The 16464-nt window shown below is 36.4% G+C and overlaps 1 protein-coding gene across 1 annotated transcript in view; it reads right to left on the bottom strand.

Annotated features, from left to right (window-relative positions):
* The window catches only part of necab3 (N-terminal EF-hand calcium binding protein 3), a 46162-nt gene that overhangs the window by 27736 nt on the left and 1962 nt on the right, over positions 1-16464 (bottom strand). The window contains exon 2 of the mRNA XM_053499662.1: positions 9770-9794. Coding sequence (XP_053355637.1) covers positions 9770-9794 — 25 coding nt within the window. The remainder of the gene's footprint in view (positions 1-9769; positions 9795-16464) is intronic.

Below are 16464 nucleotides of genomic sequence, written 5' to 3' on the forward strand. Positions count from 1 at the left end.
GTTCTGGTTACAACATGAATGATACTGTAGAATTACCTTAATGCACTCGAAGAAAAAACATTCAATCTTCCAAAATATTGGAAATGGCAGGTCAGAGATTGGAATCGTCCAAGAACATTGCAATCGGTCCATCTCTAGAAACAACATGTTGAAACGCAGACGCAATCAAAAAGCTGAACTCAGGATTGAACCCGAGCCTGGAGCTGTGAGGCTGCATCACTTACAGTGGTTTGCGACTTATTTATAAGAACAGAGTAATGGCGTGTCAGCTTGCATGTCTCACCGAAGTAGCTGGTGACACAAAACGTAATCGTAAACGAATAAGATTACTGCACCTAAAATCTAAACTTGCTATTTTCGACTTAATCCTTAAGAGCTCAGCTAACAAATTTCATTTGAGCTAATCAACCACAAGTCGCAACAGGGATTCCCTAATGGGAAATCATCAGACACAGTCAACAGGTGTGTGCTAATGACAGTGTTGGAAGGCATCCAAGGTTTGTGACGCTTTCACCATGCTAGAACTGCAATAGCAACCTCTTGTTAAATAAACCGTACTTTCCGCAAAAAAATTACATTGGCTCATACAGGGTTTGTTCATATGGTATCCAGCCTATGTTCTTGCTTGAACGATCAATAGGAAAGAAATCCAATAACATTTATTTAAAGAAAGAATGAAGCCTGGACTGATTCATGATTAAACTGGGTTTTGCAGATTGCTCTCTACTCCACAGACACTAGAACAGGAACAAACAAGAAAAGCTTCAATATGCTTTAATTCTGTTCTTGAGAAAGAAATAACACATTAAAGCCACTAAGACTGATCACATCTTTGGCCATGGATGCAGGATGAGAGACGTCAGAACAAATAGTAATACTTTACTTTAAAGTGCTTTATAGAGAAACAGTAAGGACATTTATTTAACAGTAAACAGTAATGTATTTTAACTTTGAAATAAGTGCACTTACTGTATCACATAATTAAATAGACCTAGCTGCTATAAAAGACCTCCTGATCAAGTAACAGTACCCAGGATATAAAAGAATGGATGACCGATAACTTTCTTTTACTAAATACAGATAAAACAGAGATATTACTTATTGCTTAATCCTTACTTATAGGCCCAAAAACCAGCACACAACAGCTCTCAGAATTCAGCTTGCGTTTAGAAGGATGTACTATTACCACCAGCCCAACAGTAAAAGACCTGGGCGTAATATTAGACAGTAACTTGTTCTTTGAAAATCATATTTCCAATATTACAAAATCAGCCTTTTTCCACCTTAGAAATATTGCCAAGCTTAGGAACATTTAATCCGTATCTGATGCAGAAAAGTTAGTTCATGCATTCATGACCTCCAGACTGGACTATTGTAATGCATTACTAGGTGGTTCTCCTGCATCCTCAATAAACAAGCTTCAGTTAGTCCAAAATGCAGCCGCAGGGTTCTCACTAGGTCCAGAAAATATGATCATGTAACCCTAATATTATCATCCCTGCACTGGCTACCTGTTCAGTTTAGAATTAATTACAAAATAGCATTACTTACATACCAGGCTTTAAACGGTTTAGCTTCCACATATCTAACCAGTCTTCTGATACGCTACAATCTGCCACGCTCCTTAAGATCACAAAACTCCGGACTCCTGGTAGTTCCCAGAATATCAAAATCTACAATACATCTATCCTGAATCGCAACTACACTAATTCTTTTCACCTGTTCTTTATTCTTCTACCATTCCGAAGCATCTGCAGATTGTGCCAGCTTTAGTAGACAAAGGTCAACCCTGCGAGGATCCTGAGGCATCCAGAGAAGGACCAGCTCCAGATGGATTCTGCTTCATGATAGTTTGGAGGTACACGTGTTGCTTCTGTGTGATCCAGACCCCATCTGCCCTCTGCCACCCTCTGACTCATCCCTGTGCTAAACTGGACTTCATGTTAATTTAAATAACTTGTTATACTGAACTTTCAGCTGCATAACACACATGATGTTACATAATTTCTATCCATTATCACCCGAATGAGGATGGGTTCCCTGTTGAGTCTGGTTCCTCTCAAGGTTTCTTCCTATTACCATCACACTTGGCTTGTTCATCAGGGACAATCTCATTATTATCTAGACACATTTTTCTCACACATACACATACATTTTATCCCATAAATTTTCTTTTCATTTTTGTGAAGCTCCTTTGAGACAATGACCGTTGTTAAAAGCGCCATATGTATAAATAAAATTGAATTGAATTGAATTAAATGATTTTGCATGACTGCAAATGATGACTGGAAGAATTGCCGATTGCAAACATGGAAACATGGTCATGTAAATATTATTCATCTATAAAACATTCTGAGCATAGCTTTTTCCTTGCTGCCTTGGCAGGACAAACATCTTTTGTGATGTGGATGAAGTCATGTGACACCCCCCCACCCCCGCCCACCCAGACATCATGTAACAACATTTTACGTGTAATCTCTCTCTCTCTCTCTCTCTCTCTCTCTGTTGTTACTATTCACCAAAGCTCGGTCTAAATGGAACAGTGAATAATGAGGTGTTGATATTGGATATACGTTTGGGCAGTAATATTTAGTAAAGTGTGTTAAAGCAACTGAGAAAAACTGTAAGGTGAATAAGATTACATTATAAATACCATTTTGTTTACTACATTATCTTAAACACATAATTATGTTAGAATTACCGAAGCGACGTTGAAGTAATCCTTGAATTAACCAGTTTTTTTGTCTGTTTAATATCCGCAATGAAAATAGCCACTCAACACCTCAGATATAAGTCTGAAGCATTCATCAAGCTTTAGTGTATTCACAAAAGGATAATCAGTGGATATGGAGCTTTCAAATCTCAGATCTGATCTGCCTATCCCACCCATCTGTCCTGGTCTTTATTCCTTCTTCTGTTCACGCTGCCTATTTCCAGATTCCTTCTGCTGCGTTCTTGCAACACCCATCAATCTCCTCTGCTCTTCTCTCGTCGCTCATCCCCCAAGCACCCAGCCCTCTCGAATTAGCTATTTATTCAGACTAAATCTTTAATTTACCAAGTACGGGCATTATCTAAAAACAAACTTGTTTCAGCTACGATTATTCTTTGTTTTGGCGAATATTACCTTATAATAAAAAATAAGCATACAGATTTGATTTTAAGTTTATTTCTGTACTCACCTAATTATTCAGCCCTGAGCTCAACTTCTCACTGCTGCTGCACTTCTCAACTCTTGTGCACAAACTGGAAGTAATTCTGCTGCAACTTAAACCTGTAATTATGTTGTTGTTGTTGTTGTTGTTATTAGTCCAGCCTTTTATTACTCCTTTAAGTGAATAACCGAAGCACAATGCAGAAAATATTGTAAGCTCTGCTATATTAAACTGTCACTAACAGTTACAGATTAAGTTTAAATTAACAAATTTGATATAGTCTAAACTCCAAAATACTGTAGGTGCATATTTATGAAATGTTTTACACATGGAAGGCTATAGAGTGCAACCTGATATCTATCTCCAGATCTGCCGACAGAATGGCCAGGAAGACTGGTCCTACTAAGATGTCTGGCCAACAGATTTATCAGATTAAGTCAGCATCTGAGCAGATCTCATTAAAACATGTCTCATTAAAAACCTGAGACAAAAAAAAAGTGCTAGAAAATAAAGACAATGCATATATCACATTCTTATTAGATAAGGACCCTTGTGTTTAAACAAGTAAATGGATTGGAGGACATTAACCCAGCACAGCTGATAGCTTAAATCTGAAGGGTCGGGAGATTCATTCAATGGTCAGGAGGAGCATTATTTCTGTATAACACCACTGGTTATAACTTGAATGATAGATTTACAATAATGCATTTATTCTAATACATTATTGTTTATACTGTAGTAACGGCTCATATACACAGACTTGTAATAAATAAAAAAAAGACTATTGTTATTTTTTATTTAACAAAGTATGAGGGGTGTTCAAGTCAAACCGGGACTTTTGATTGTGCAGAATAACAGAACAGAGTTATAAGAGTAAAAACTACCTTCATTTCTTATTCTGACTTACACCATTCGAATGTTTTACTGCAGCAAAGAGTCTTATCACCATACTGTGCTTAAAGTCTTCTTTCAAATGTTAATCATTTTGCACCTTCAATCAGTAGAAATTTCAACAAAAGTCCCGGGTTGACCTGAACGCCCCTTGTAAAACATTTAATTATGAATGTGGTGATTTTTTTAGGGAACATTTAATTACCATTTATAAAAGTGTTCATAATTTGTTACTATGTTTTGTACTTAGATAAATGCATACAGAATTAGCTAAAAAAGTGTTAGCATAATAAAACTCTATTTTGTATTATAACTCCTATTGATGTATGTGTTCATGATATATGACTGGGTTTGACAACAGGTTAATGTATAAGCAAAGTTAAATCACATACACCTATCACCCTTAACATTAATGCCACATAACATTAATACATCAACACTGAGTATCACTTACTGTATATAACAGTAAACTGGTGACAGAATTATGAGCTTCAAGGTTCACCCACGTCCATGGGGACCAAAGGCCAACTTGTCTAGTCTCATCTTACAGAATAGCCAATGCAGCAGAAATGACAAAAAATACTAGCCATGAAAGAAAGGCACTAAAACACCCAGTGCACCACAGCCCACCAAGCATGGCATCCAACAGGCAAAGAGCCCAAAGCCATCGACCTGGCCTCCAAACTCCTCAGATCCCTATCCAATCAAACAAACGAGTTTAATCCATGATGCTTCATTCAGCAACTCACTGAACCCAAAGGATCTGCAGGCCATGTTCTGGTGCCAGAAAGCACAGCACACCCCAAGGTCTTATGGAGTCATCCCCTGTGGGACGAAACCTGCCCAGAGAACACAAGTGGAACCTACACAATACTGAACATAATTTTTTGCCTTGTAATGTTATGACTGTTTAGTGTTGTTTCTCAACACCTTAATAATTTTAGGACACCAAGGTCCTTAACAGCATTGTAATTTTTTTTTTAGGCCTAATTTAAAGAAAGGAGATGAAGAAACCGCCCACACAGACATTTCAAACTGTAACCTGATTCCATGCACCTTTGGAATGTTGCCTCTAAATCTCTGAGCAGGGGAGTTTTATGATTCAAACAAAATCAGTGCTTAATTTGTGCATTTCAGTCCACATGGCAGTTTCTTAAGTAACAGGCAAAACTTTTTTCCTAAGAAAACACTTCAATTATGCATAGAAACTGCTGCAAATAGAGAGAGAGAGAGAGAGAGAGAGAGAGAGAGACTTAATACGTCTCTCTCTTTCTCTTTTGTTCTCTATTAAAGCTTATTATCTTTAGCCTTCTGAACAGAACTAAAGGACATCATGTCCATGAAACCATCAGACATGCATGATTTTTATCATTTGACAGGCCAGCAGAACTAACCTTTTTATATACAGTAGTATGCCTCAGTAAAATAGCTGATAGTGATCAAAAATACTGATGCAGAACATCTTCACATACAGTAGGAGAGCTGGATTCACAGTTAACCCCATGTGGGTAAGTTCTATAACCAGCCAGTCACTTCATACCAATATTTTATATTCCATCTTTCCCCTTGGAATTTGCTAGTTTATGACTTTATTAAATGCCAGTAAGGTGATTTATACAAAGATACTGTAAATTAGCATTTGTAAGGTTTGGCACAAAAATTATTTTATTGTCTCTTAACTGAAAATTTAATGTTTCCCATTCTCTTTCACACTTTCGGTGTGGCCTTGGTCTCATACTCCTCTGACAACATTTTTCTTTATACCACATTTTTTGTGTGTTTGATTTATGATGATGCAACCTATACTGCAACCTATACACTGTTGCTGTTCGTGGTTCAAGGTTCGTAGTTAGCACTCTTGGCTCACACCTTCAGGGTCGCAAATTCAAATCTGCGCTCTAGTCTGGATGCATGAAGTTTGCATGCCCTTCGCGTGGTCGGTAAGTTTCCTTTGTGTACTCAGGTTTCCAAACTGCTTATGGTGAAAGATTGCATGCTTGTGCCCTGCGATGAGTTGGCTCACAGGATAAGCAGCATGGAAAATTCAGTATTGTGCAAACGTCTTAGACACCTGCAAATAACTAATGTAGAGCAAGGATGTCTTTTTCAAAAGAATACTATAAAAAGCAACAGACAGTAACTAATGAAACAAAGTTAATAATTTGTGTGACAACAGTGTGTGCATTTGTATAAGGAAATTAGCTGCTTAGTCTTACTGAACATCCTACAGAACTAGCCGCAGTGCTTCTAATGACTTTGTTATATCTGCTTCTTTTTTTCATGCATGCAAAACCCAAAAGAACTAAAAAAGTTGTCTTTTACACAATATACTGCTTTCTTTTCTGACATACAGATATGTTTTTGTTAAACTGATTTTCTTTCTTTTTCTTCTTGTAAAGCAAAAGCAAGTCTCATTAGAGAGGTTAAAGATTCATTTTCTCTCTCTGTATCAGCCTGCTCTTTATGTCAGTGTGTGTGTGCGTCATTGGATACCATGCCACACACACACACACAAACACACACACACACAGACCCCTCCTACTTTCGCCTTCACAGACACACACACACTTTCTCTCTGCTCTACACAGAAACACTGCTCTGTTGCAATTCTTTTCAAAGGTAAAGTGCAGGTAAATTTGTTTTATTTTTACTTTACAGTAGTGATTCCGTTAGTGTGTCGCTCAATCGAGTGTCATTAGAGAGATTTCTTGTTTATTTTTCCAATTAAACATGTTTGCGTTGTGTGCGCGCATGTGTGTAAAAAGAGTGGAGGAAGGGTAACGGTGTAAATCGAGAAGGGGGAGAGGGGAGCTTCTTGATTCACACACATAGGGGAGCTTCTTGACACACACATACACAGTGCGTGGCGCACAAAAAGAAACACTTATCTCTCAGGATTTATTTTTACTTTATTTTTAAAGGTAAAGTGCAGGTTAATTTGTTTTATTTTTATTTTATATTTTGTGTTAATTATTTTTATGTATTCATTTTTTGGGCTGTGGAATGAATAATTTGAGTTTCCATTATTTCTTATGGGAAAATTCAATTTGGTTTATGAGTGTTTTGAAATATGAGCCCACTTCTGGTAATCCAAGGTTTCACTGTATATGAAATTTTTTTCTTGGGTCATTTCGGCTTTTGACATCCTTGTCGACATCGGAGTTAAATGACAAAAGGCTCCAGTCCAAATCTAGCAGTGTACACTTATTTGTCTTTAACACATGCGAAGGTATGATTGATCTCAAGTCTGACACCATGGCTTTAAAAATTCTTTAATTCCTTTACTGGCATGGTTAGAGCAATCTGCTTTCAGTTTAGATGTGGAGTCAAATGCTGTTGCTGATGCTGGTTTCTGAGATGTAGCAATGTTCTGTGGTACTGAGATGGATGAACTGGAACAGTAAAGATAAATGCTGTGTGTTTGTCATGCTTCTTGCACTGCATGTGCAATCCACAGCTTTGATTCCCACTGTGCTGAGTTTGTACACAGTCCAAGCAGTTCTTAATGTGCTTTGTATTCAGTGTTTTGAACATTTTAGTCTATTTCGCACTTTCCCATTTATGGGTACTCTGGTTTCCTCCCACAGTCCAAAGACATGCAGGTTAGGCCACACACCTTGTGCCCTAAGTCTCTTGGAATAGGCTCCAGGCCTCCTGCAACCCTTTATACAGGATAAACCTTTATAGACGATGAGTGAGCGAATAAGTAATCTACCGGACCGCTTTTCTAATCACTTTAAGTCATATGATAAATGGAAAAAACATGTTATTTGCCACTGGGCCTCTGGAGTGGATCACTTTTACACATGACAACAAGCAGTCCTCACTCATGTTCATTTGAAGCTAACTACAGCCAGGTTTCTCTTTTTTTTTTTTTTTTTTCCATGATAAACCACCAATTCTCTAGTTTCAAAACCAATCTTCACACTTAAGAAAACACAAAATACCAAAAGTTTTGCCTGCCTTTATTACATCTTGGCTTGATTATTGATTATTGTCAGTTTTTCCCGCCAGCGACCTGGACAAAATACCGCTGCTCATCTTCTTACTGGTATAAGAACAAGAGTCACCAGTTAATTTACCAGTTACAGCATCTATACACTGGCTTCTGATCAAATATAGAGTGGATTTGAGCATTTTGCTGTTTGTCACTATATGATCAGGCTCCACATCTACAGTACTAATAATTCATTTCTAGGCACCCCACACTGATGCTGTAAACACACCGGGCACTTCTTTTACAATAGGACCCTTTTCAACTTTTATCAAATTTAAATCATGTTTTTAAAACCAATTTATGATAATTTTATTCATTTAGTCATTTTATTGATGGGATTTTTATTTTGTATATACTGTATTATCTTTTACAGTGTTTTGTTTAATTTCACCCTGAATTTTACACAGAATTGAAGAAATATATATGTAAAAACAACCTTAAATTAAGTTTAGGTAAAACACAAATTCTGGTAATATGCAAAGCCAGAAAGTACACTATCTACAGTTATTGATTGATTGATTTGTTTTTTTTTTTGTTTGTTTGTTTATTCATTCATTCATTCATTCATTTTTGCCAGTTACCAGTTTTATCCATTTACTGAAGCAAATTTGTCCCCGCTTTCAGCAGTTAAATCAGGGGTTAAGTTAAAGGGCTCTAGTTGCACTCCTCAGCCACGTTCTCTAAACCAGGGCTTCTCCAACCAGCACCCACTCCTTCGCACAGCACAGCAATACAATAAAAATGTAGAGTGTCTGGTCTGACCGCCATTTATCAGTAACCAATCGGCCACTTGCTACCCGTCTATGTTTAATGAAAGGCGTAAAGTCGGTGAGTTAAAATCATTTACACATCATCTGTCTGACTCACACATCCTCTCATCATCCTCTCTCTCCTGCTCTGATGGAGGGATGATGGAAGTAGAGAGGTAATTGTCATTTTTGGGAGCGGCGATTATTATTTGTGCGATGACGGCTCAGCTCAGCGACTCCACTCCTTCCTGATTTGTTTGGACAGCATGTAATTTCTTCCGTCTCTCTTATTCTTTCTCCTTATTCTTTTTTTTACAATGAAAAAGTCTTCAAATGAAATAAACATACTGTATGTCTAAACAATTTTTTTATCTCTCTGTACAATATGCTGTACATGCATTAAATGTAATTAGTAAACATTCATTTATAAAGCATTGCAAAGATTTCCCTTTACTAATCTCAAGTGAGTTCACGAACTAGATCAGTGCTTTCTTGTGCACTACTTAGTTGCAGTTTTTTGCTTGACATGCTCCAAAAATAGCCCTAGGTTTAAATTCCAGCCCAAAACCTTTCTTCTCTTTGAATATTAGTTAGCTAGTTAATCAAAGTACTGACAGAAGGCACTGACACGAGACAGAACTCCCTAAGACGCTCTAAAGTGGTAAATCAGCCTTTTTTACAATTAATGTTTTTATTTATGAATCAGCCTGTATCTCCCAAATATATTTTTGAAAATGATTAAACAAAGTTTAACAAAAGAGAACATGAAAAGTGACCAAAAGCCAATATGGTTTTACTTTTTTGTAACACTTTGCATCTAAACTGAGTCTAACAGTATTTTTTATACAAACTGCTGTAAGAATGTGGCACTGAAATAAACTATAAAAGCACAGTAACTCAAAATATTATTTTGCAATGTCAAAGAAAATCTGTCATTTTTTATAGGTTTTTTTAATACTGGAGTAAGTCAGACTTACCATTTTTGTCTGCACGGCGGAAAATCTGAAATGAGAGAGAAAAAAAGGGCGATAAATGGAAAGTGCATATGATGTGAAAACGAATCACAGCAGGGTTTTGACTGGAAGAGCTAAAGATGATCAGATTTAAAGGGGACCTTTAAATTTTTTAAACATTTAGATTTGTCTCTGGTATATGTAGAAAACATAAAATTTTTTTTTTTTTTTGCATTTTAGGGTTTCCCTCTCATTTTTGAACAAGCCAAATAGATTTTTCCCATAATGTTACCTAATAAAAGAAGACACCCTTTTCCCCAGCTTGTACAGTTTCCTTGTAGGGAATGGCTCGGCATTAGCTCTTTTACATAGACACTGAAACAGCGTGTTTGGAGAAGAAGTGACACAGATGGAGTTTGAGGAATAAAAATTCCATTATCTGAGGAGTATTCCAGCTGGAGTAGTAACACACACATACACTGAGTAGGTTCTAAAACTTTTGTTAAAAGAATAGCAAAATATGGAGCTTTCAATTAGACTACGAATACATTTGGCGCACCACTGTTGCAAAAAAGCATATATTAGAAGCTTTCATAATGTAGTTATCTTTCATTTTTTTCCTTCAGTAATGGCAGACATTTTGATGAATAAAAACACTGACTACCATTATGTTTGTTAATGCTGTCACGGTGCTATTTTTATTTGTGTTTGTTCTCTATTGCTATTTTTGTCCTGGTCAGAAAGGAATGGGCTGACATTTGTGTAACAGTGTAAAAAAGGGGGTGTGACATTCAAAATATGACATGGTAGTTGGAATTTAAAATCTATTTTTGGTCCAAGACAGTGTGTGCATTAACACCTTCTGCACTGATGCATGATTAGTGCAGGATGTTTCTGACTTTAGGCACAGTCTAATGGATGTGCAATTTTTTATTGCTTTTTAATTTTTTATAAAACACCTGATATTATGGATACTAATCATTTATATCACTTTGCATCAATATAAATAGGCATCATCAGCCGAATACTGACCAAACATATCATACTCGAAACAGGACCTGGCTAATTTACTAATTAAAGCTAATTTACACTTAAAGCTTTTATGAAACATATTTAAGGAACAAACACACTTTTTGGTGAATGTTCTAAATACACTGTAAAATAAATGACCTACTATTTGCGCATAAATACATAATAATATTACTGTATTATATTATCCAGCCGATTTACATAATATACAGCAGTACTGTACCAGTGCATTTGAATACAAGTTGAATTATTGTTATGGATTCCCCCGATGAGTGCAGCATGCCTTTTAGAGCACTATGAGATCATTTCTCATGTTTCATTTTGGGTTTATGTCAAATGCTTGTGTCTAGCCGCAAGGATCTGTTATGATTCTGGTCTCACTTTCACCCTGCTCTGTAATTGATGTGTTTTTCTGATTGTTTCCATTGTTTTCTGGATTAAATAGGTTTATCTGTTTTATCCCCTCTGTGTCTGTCTTGTTCATGTTATCGGGTGATTTTCCTATGTTTCATTCTTCCTTGTTACACGTCCTGGTTTTGAATTTTGCCTGTCTTCATGATTATGATAAAGAATTAGGCATCCGATATAGGTTTTTTTTTTCGGATTGTAATGTTGCAGTTTACAATTTTTACGATTTTTATAATTAGTGTAAACATCCAGAACTGACAGCCTTAGGCTATTTTCACATTATCTGCCTAAAGTACCTCAATTCTGATTTTTTTACTGGCACAGATCAGATTTTTTAGAGCTGTCAGAACACACAAATTAGATTTTTTTTTTTTTTTCAGATTGGTACTGAGTCACTTTTGTATGTGGTCCTAGATTGCATATAAATCCACTTCATGGTCATGTGACCTGAATGAGAATGGGCAGATTGGAATTCATGCAAAGGTTTGCCTTGGTGCTAATGTCAGTCAGCATGTCAGCAGTGTGTAGATAAAACATCTGGCTTCCTTCCTTCCTCTGGAACGCAACAAGTACGGCCAAATAAACGCTTGCTATCCTCCAGAGCAAAATCATATTTTTACTAAAACAACATCCATTGTTTAAAATGATTAAGTGGATGCACAAATATGACATGTTTTAACCCAGATAGTGGACAGATGCCCACATTAGAGACAGATGAAAATCCCTTGTCATTATGATTGTGAATATTTATGACATGCAAATCCGATCTGTCCAAAAAATAGAACTGACTTTAACGTTATTTCAATCTTATCATTTTGATTCATAAACATTCATATTTCACACAACTTCAATAGTTCTTTTGATTGTGTAAAGCTGCTTTGCGACAATTGTGGAAAGCACTACGCAAATAAAATTGAATTAAATCCAATGTGAAAATAGACTAAAATATTGGCAGAAAATGATCGATTCTATTTCGGGAGTGAGGAGAGCGTGGGCGCATAGAATAAGATAATATTATCACCTCCACATTCAGGCTCTGCGGCAACCATGAAAACTTATCAATTGGTGGATAGTGAATTTTCAGGTGGTGTAATAACTTGCAATATTGCACAAGCCTATTAGGATGTAGTATTCTATGCACTTGCCTCTTTCCTCAACTACATTTTACAATTATCAACTACGCTCCTCAAACAACTTGCTTTGTTTGAATTTTGTGCCAAGATATCTAAACCTTAAAAAAAATTGAAACCACTGGTGCTCATGTGAAACTATTTAGCTAGATAATTCTCTCCGGCACATGGCTTTATGTAGCTATTTTGAGAAATTATGTTTTTTAGAGATGCTTGTCTTTCAAGTTTGCTTATAATGCAGTCAGACATAATTATTAGAGATTTTGAAAAAATTGATCCAACTATGTATCACGGTTCTTTTGTTGTTTTTTTCAATTGATTTTGAATTTACATACTGTATGTACGCAATAAAATGTTGCTATTCCTTTTTAATCCTTCAGCAGACACACTCTAAACTATTTACACATTTTGAGGCCGGCAGCACAGCATTCCATGTGGTAGAAGCAAATTATTTGTTAAGCTTGTGCAGAACTGTAACAAAATCGAAAAAAAAATAATTTAGTATCTCGAGATATTTATAATTTATTATAATAATAATAATAATAAAAATTAAATTCTGTTCCATTGCTAATATTGCACAATAACTACACATTTGGCATGAACTCTGTATGTGGAACGAATCTGTTGTTAAAGGCTTGGTAAATAGCTGATATCATTGTGTTCTTAAAAATAAATTCATTCAAATCTAATGACTCTTTCCATGTGCAATGGTCTGCTCATCTCACATGACCACCTACACCAGAGGTCATCTATCAATCGAATGCACTGTTGTTGTAGGTTCTTCCTTATCTGCTATAGTCATGAAAATAAAACCCATTATGTGTCTTCCTTCCTCAAATGTACCGAAACCCCATTAATATGCACAAAGGACACGCACACACACATGTTGAAAGATTTCTCTGCAAGCACATAATGACACATCTTGATACTTCCTACACTTGAGGAAACTGATAGCCATATTCTCAAGGACAGATGGAGCCTGTAGCCAGGCTACAGCTGCTGAGTAAATATCTTCTGCGTGTCCTGCTCGCACAGCATTGTGCGTGAACATGCACGGGCCAACTGCGGAGGCATAGCAAGCAGCCTTGTACAAACACCTACAAAATTACAGACTCACAGAGATACGTGCATGATAAAGCACCAGAGCTGAAATTGGTGAAAAGCAAGAAACCACATTAAGTCAGTTTGTTGATACTGAAATGGACAGCAATGACTCATGATTATCATTTAAATAAACGTGGATCCGAATAGACTCAGCAAATAGCATTTCAGCTCTTTTTGACCTTTTGACACAGACTAATAAAACTGATTTATTACCATCGACCAGCGCAACAGCAACAACAAACCATCGGTCCTAACCACATACACTTTATTCTCTGTCTCTGCTAGTTGGCTGTAACTCACTGTTAGCAGCTAAGCACAGGCTAATACATCATTAACTATTCACTTTAAAGGTCAATCCAAGCTTCCTAGAGAGAGATATTGCATCTGGTATTTCTCTGGCAGGTGTTGAGACCGTAGGGAAACTCAGTTCCTACTGCCTGTTTTCCTCTGAGAATAAAAGAGGAAGTGATAGAGCATGAAAAGAGAAAGAGCCTTGAACAAAATGCGTTGTGTTCTAATCTTATATATTATAATGTATATGTGTATAGCATTACACCACTGCACTGTTCATTTATTCATGCTGACAATTCAGAAGATGTTGATTCATTTTCTGTAAGAGCAAACTCTAACATTAGACTAGACTAAAAGGCAAACCTGAGTTTTTTATGCGCTTGTTCTTATATGTTATTATTTCTACAGTAAGCTCATTTACAGCTACTCAGACACTCGCCTAAACCAATTAATACAAATAAAAATATTTTTTGTACACTTTTTAATATGATAAAGGTTTTTGGTGCTTGGTGTTTACTTCATTTATGGAAGGAGTCTCCAGTGTCAGCACTCGACTGTGCTTTAAGCTTTCTGTCACATTCCTGATAGAGGATTTTGCATTTTGAGATGTCTTGGTATTAAGAACGTGTTCAGGTTCCAGATTAGAAAATCAGAAATGATTAATCAACAGATTGCAAGTCTGAATCCTGATGATACTATAACTATCCTTAGCCAGGAGTCCAAATGAGCAAAACCGACGCTTCTCTCCAGGTGGGAAAGACGATCTTATTCTTTTTTATCTTAATACTAACCAGTCTAGGGAGCCTGGGAGCTCCTGTAGCGTTAGCACTTGCTTAGCACTCAGAGTAGCTCAGTGATTAGCATTTAGTGTTGGACTACTAATCAGAGGGTCACAGGTTCAAACCCCAGCTCTAGCAAGTGCTTCTGTTTCTCAAATTGTTGGGCTTTGAGCAAGACCCTAACTACACAGATGTATAATGAGAAGAACAGTCAAAATGGCTGTTTGCTAAATGTAAGTGATGTGATATAGAAAGCTACTAATGAGTGGGGATGGCATAATGACTATATCAGGAAAAACAATGTTACAACAGGAACCGCACACAGGCCTTTTACACAAGATTAAATGCAATTATAAACAGTTAATGTGCTGCATGTATCTTCTGTTGATTTTTTTTTTACAAAATTGCTGTTGTATAAAAGGTATAAAACACTGTGAAGGACACAGTGTGAAAGAAAGATAATCAACTCTCAATCACGCTGCTCCATCATTGATTATTTTCCGACACACTAATACCAACACAATCAGTTTTATTCAAAATCTATTTTTAAAGGTTTTGCAGTTCTCTTTTAAATGGCTTGTGTGTTATCATCATCATCATCATTTGTCTAATTACAAACTAAATTGTCTAAAGTAAAAAAAAATTCTAATGGAAAATAAACACTACAATGATCAATGTATAAATCATCATTATAGATTAATTATTGTAGTGTTTAACACACAATTAACTTCGATTTATTTAAATGTATTACAAAGCAGTAAAAGGTGATATCTTCTCTTTTGAGAAAAGAGTAATAAGCTCTCTCTGCATTTGTGAGCTCATTAACTTAATTATATGTTTTATTATCAGACTCTGTTAATAATTTCCATTGAAACATCTTATCTGTCAGACATTTGGATGAAATTATGAAATCAATTTTTAGTTTATACTGCATTTCTGATTTTATGGTCCATGTCTTCACTTAATCTGGCCGTGTTAATTTTTGCTGGGGAGTGTGATATAAACTGGTTTGTTAAGAATGAAAAGAGAGCAAGGGAATTGAATAGTCTCTCTGTGTTTTTAAATAGTGTGCATAATCTCATCTACTCGTGATAATAATGTAAATAAGAAAGTATCTATTTGACCTGCGCTCATAATGGTGCAACGGTGCCACAGGGACAACTGTGCAATCCAGAAATTCATATTTAAGCTTTCTTTCAAACCTGTGGTTAATTCCAAAGCCACCAGACATCACCCAGGATTTTATTTAACTCTTAAGATATGGCCTAACTCCCCAAGTCTGAAACAAACACGTTGGCATTCAGTGGGGAGAGTCTGAGACCACACTGAAAATCTGGGGTTAAAAAGTAAAAAATAATAAATCTAATAAACAGAAACTTTTAGAATTCTGAAGATGCAATCATGTGGAACAGTAGGTACCTCCTATTTTAATTCCTAATATGTTTTTTTGTGTAAAACATAATACAAATCTTAAAGCCAAAAAGAAAAAACATGCAGGCAGTACTAAGTACCTACACAATTCAGAAGATTATAGATCCATCCTGAGCAGCAATAACTTGAAGTGATCATTTCCTGTATGACTTTATCAGTCTCTCACATAATTTCAGTCCATTCTTCTTTACACCACTGCCTCAGTTCATTGATGTTGTCGAGCATTCGCGTATGCACATCTCTTAAACTCCCGCCACATGATTAGGCCATTCCAAAACATTGATTTTTTTTCCCGCCATTCTGGTGTAGATTCAATGGTGGCCTTGGATCATTGTCCTGTTAAATGACCCAATTTCAACCAAGCTGTCGGACCACTGGCCTCACATTTGTCTCTAGAATACCCTAGTTTAAAGAGAAATTCATGGTTGACTCAATGACTGCAAGGTCCTTAGGGCCTGTGGCTGCAATAACAAGCCCAAATCATCACCCCTCCACTGCTGTGCATGACAGGATGAGGTGTTCCGTTCATATGAGTGGGTATGAAGGT

This window comes from Clarias gariepinus, chromosome 6 (assembly GCF_024256425.1).
Source record: "Clarias gariepinus isolate MV-2021 ecotype Netherlands chromosome 6, CGAR_prim_01v2, whole genome shotgun sequence".
Classification (NCBI taxonomy): Eukaryota; Metazoa; Chordata; class Actinopteri; order Siluriformes; family Clariidae; genus Clarias; species Clarias gariepinus.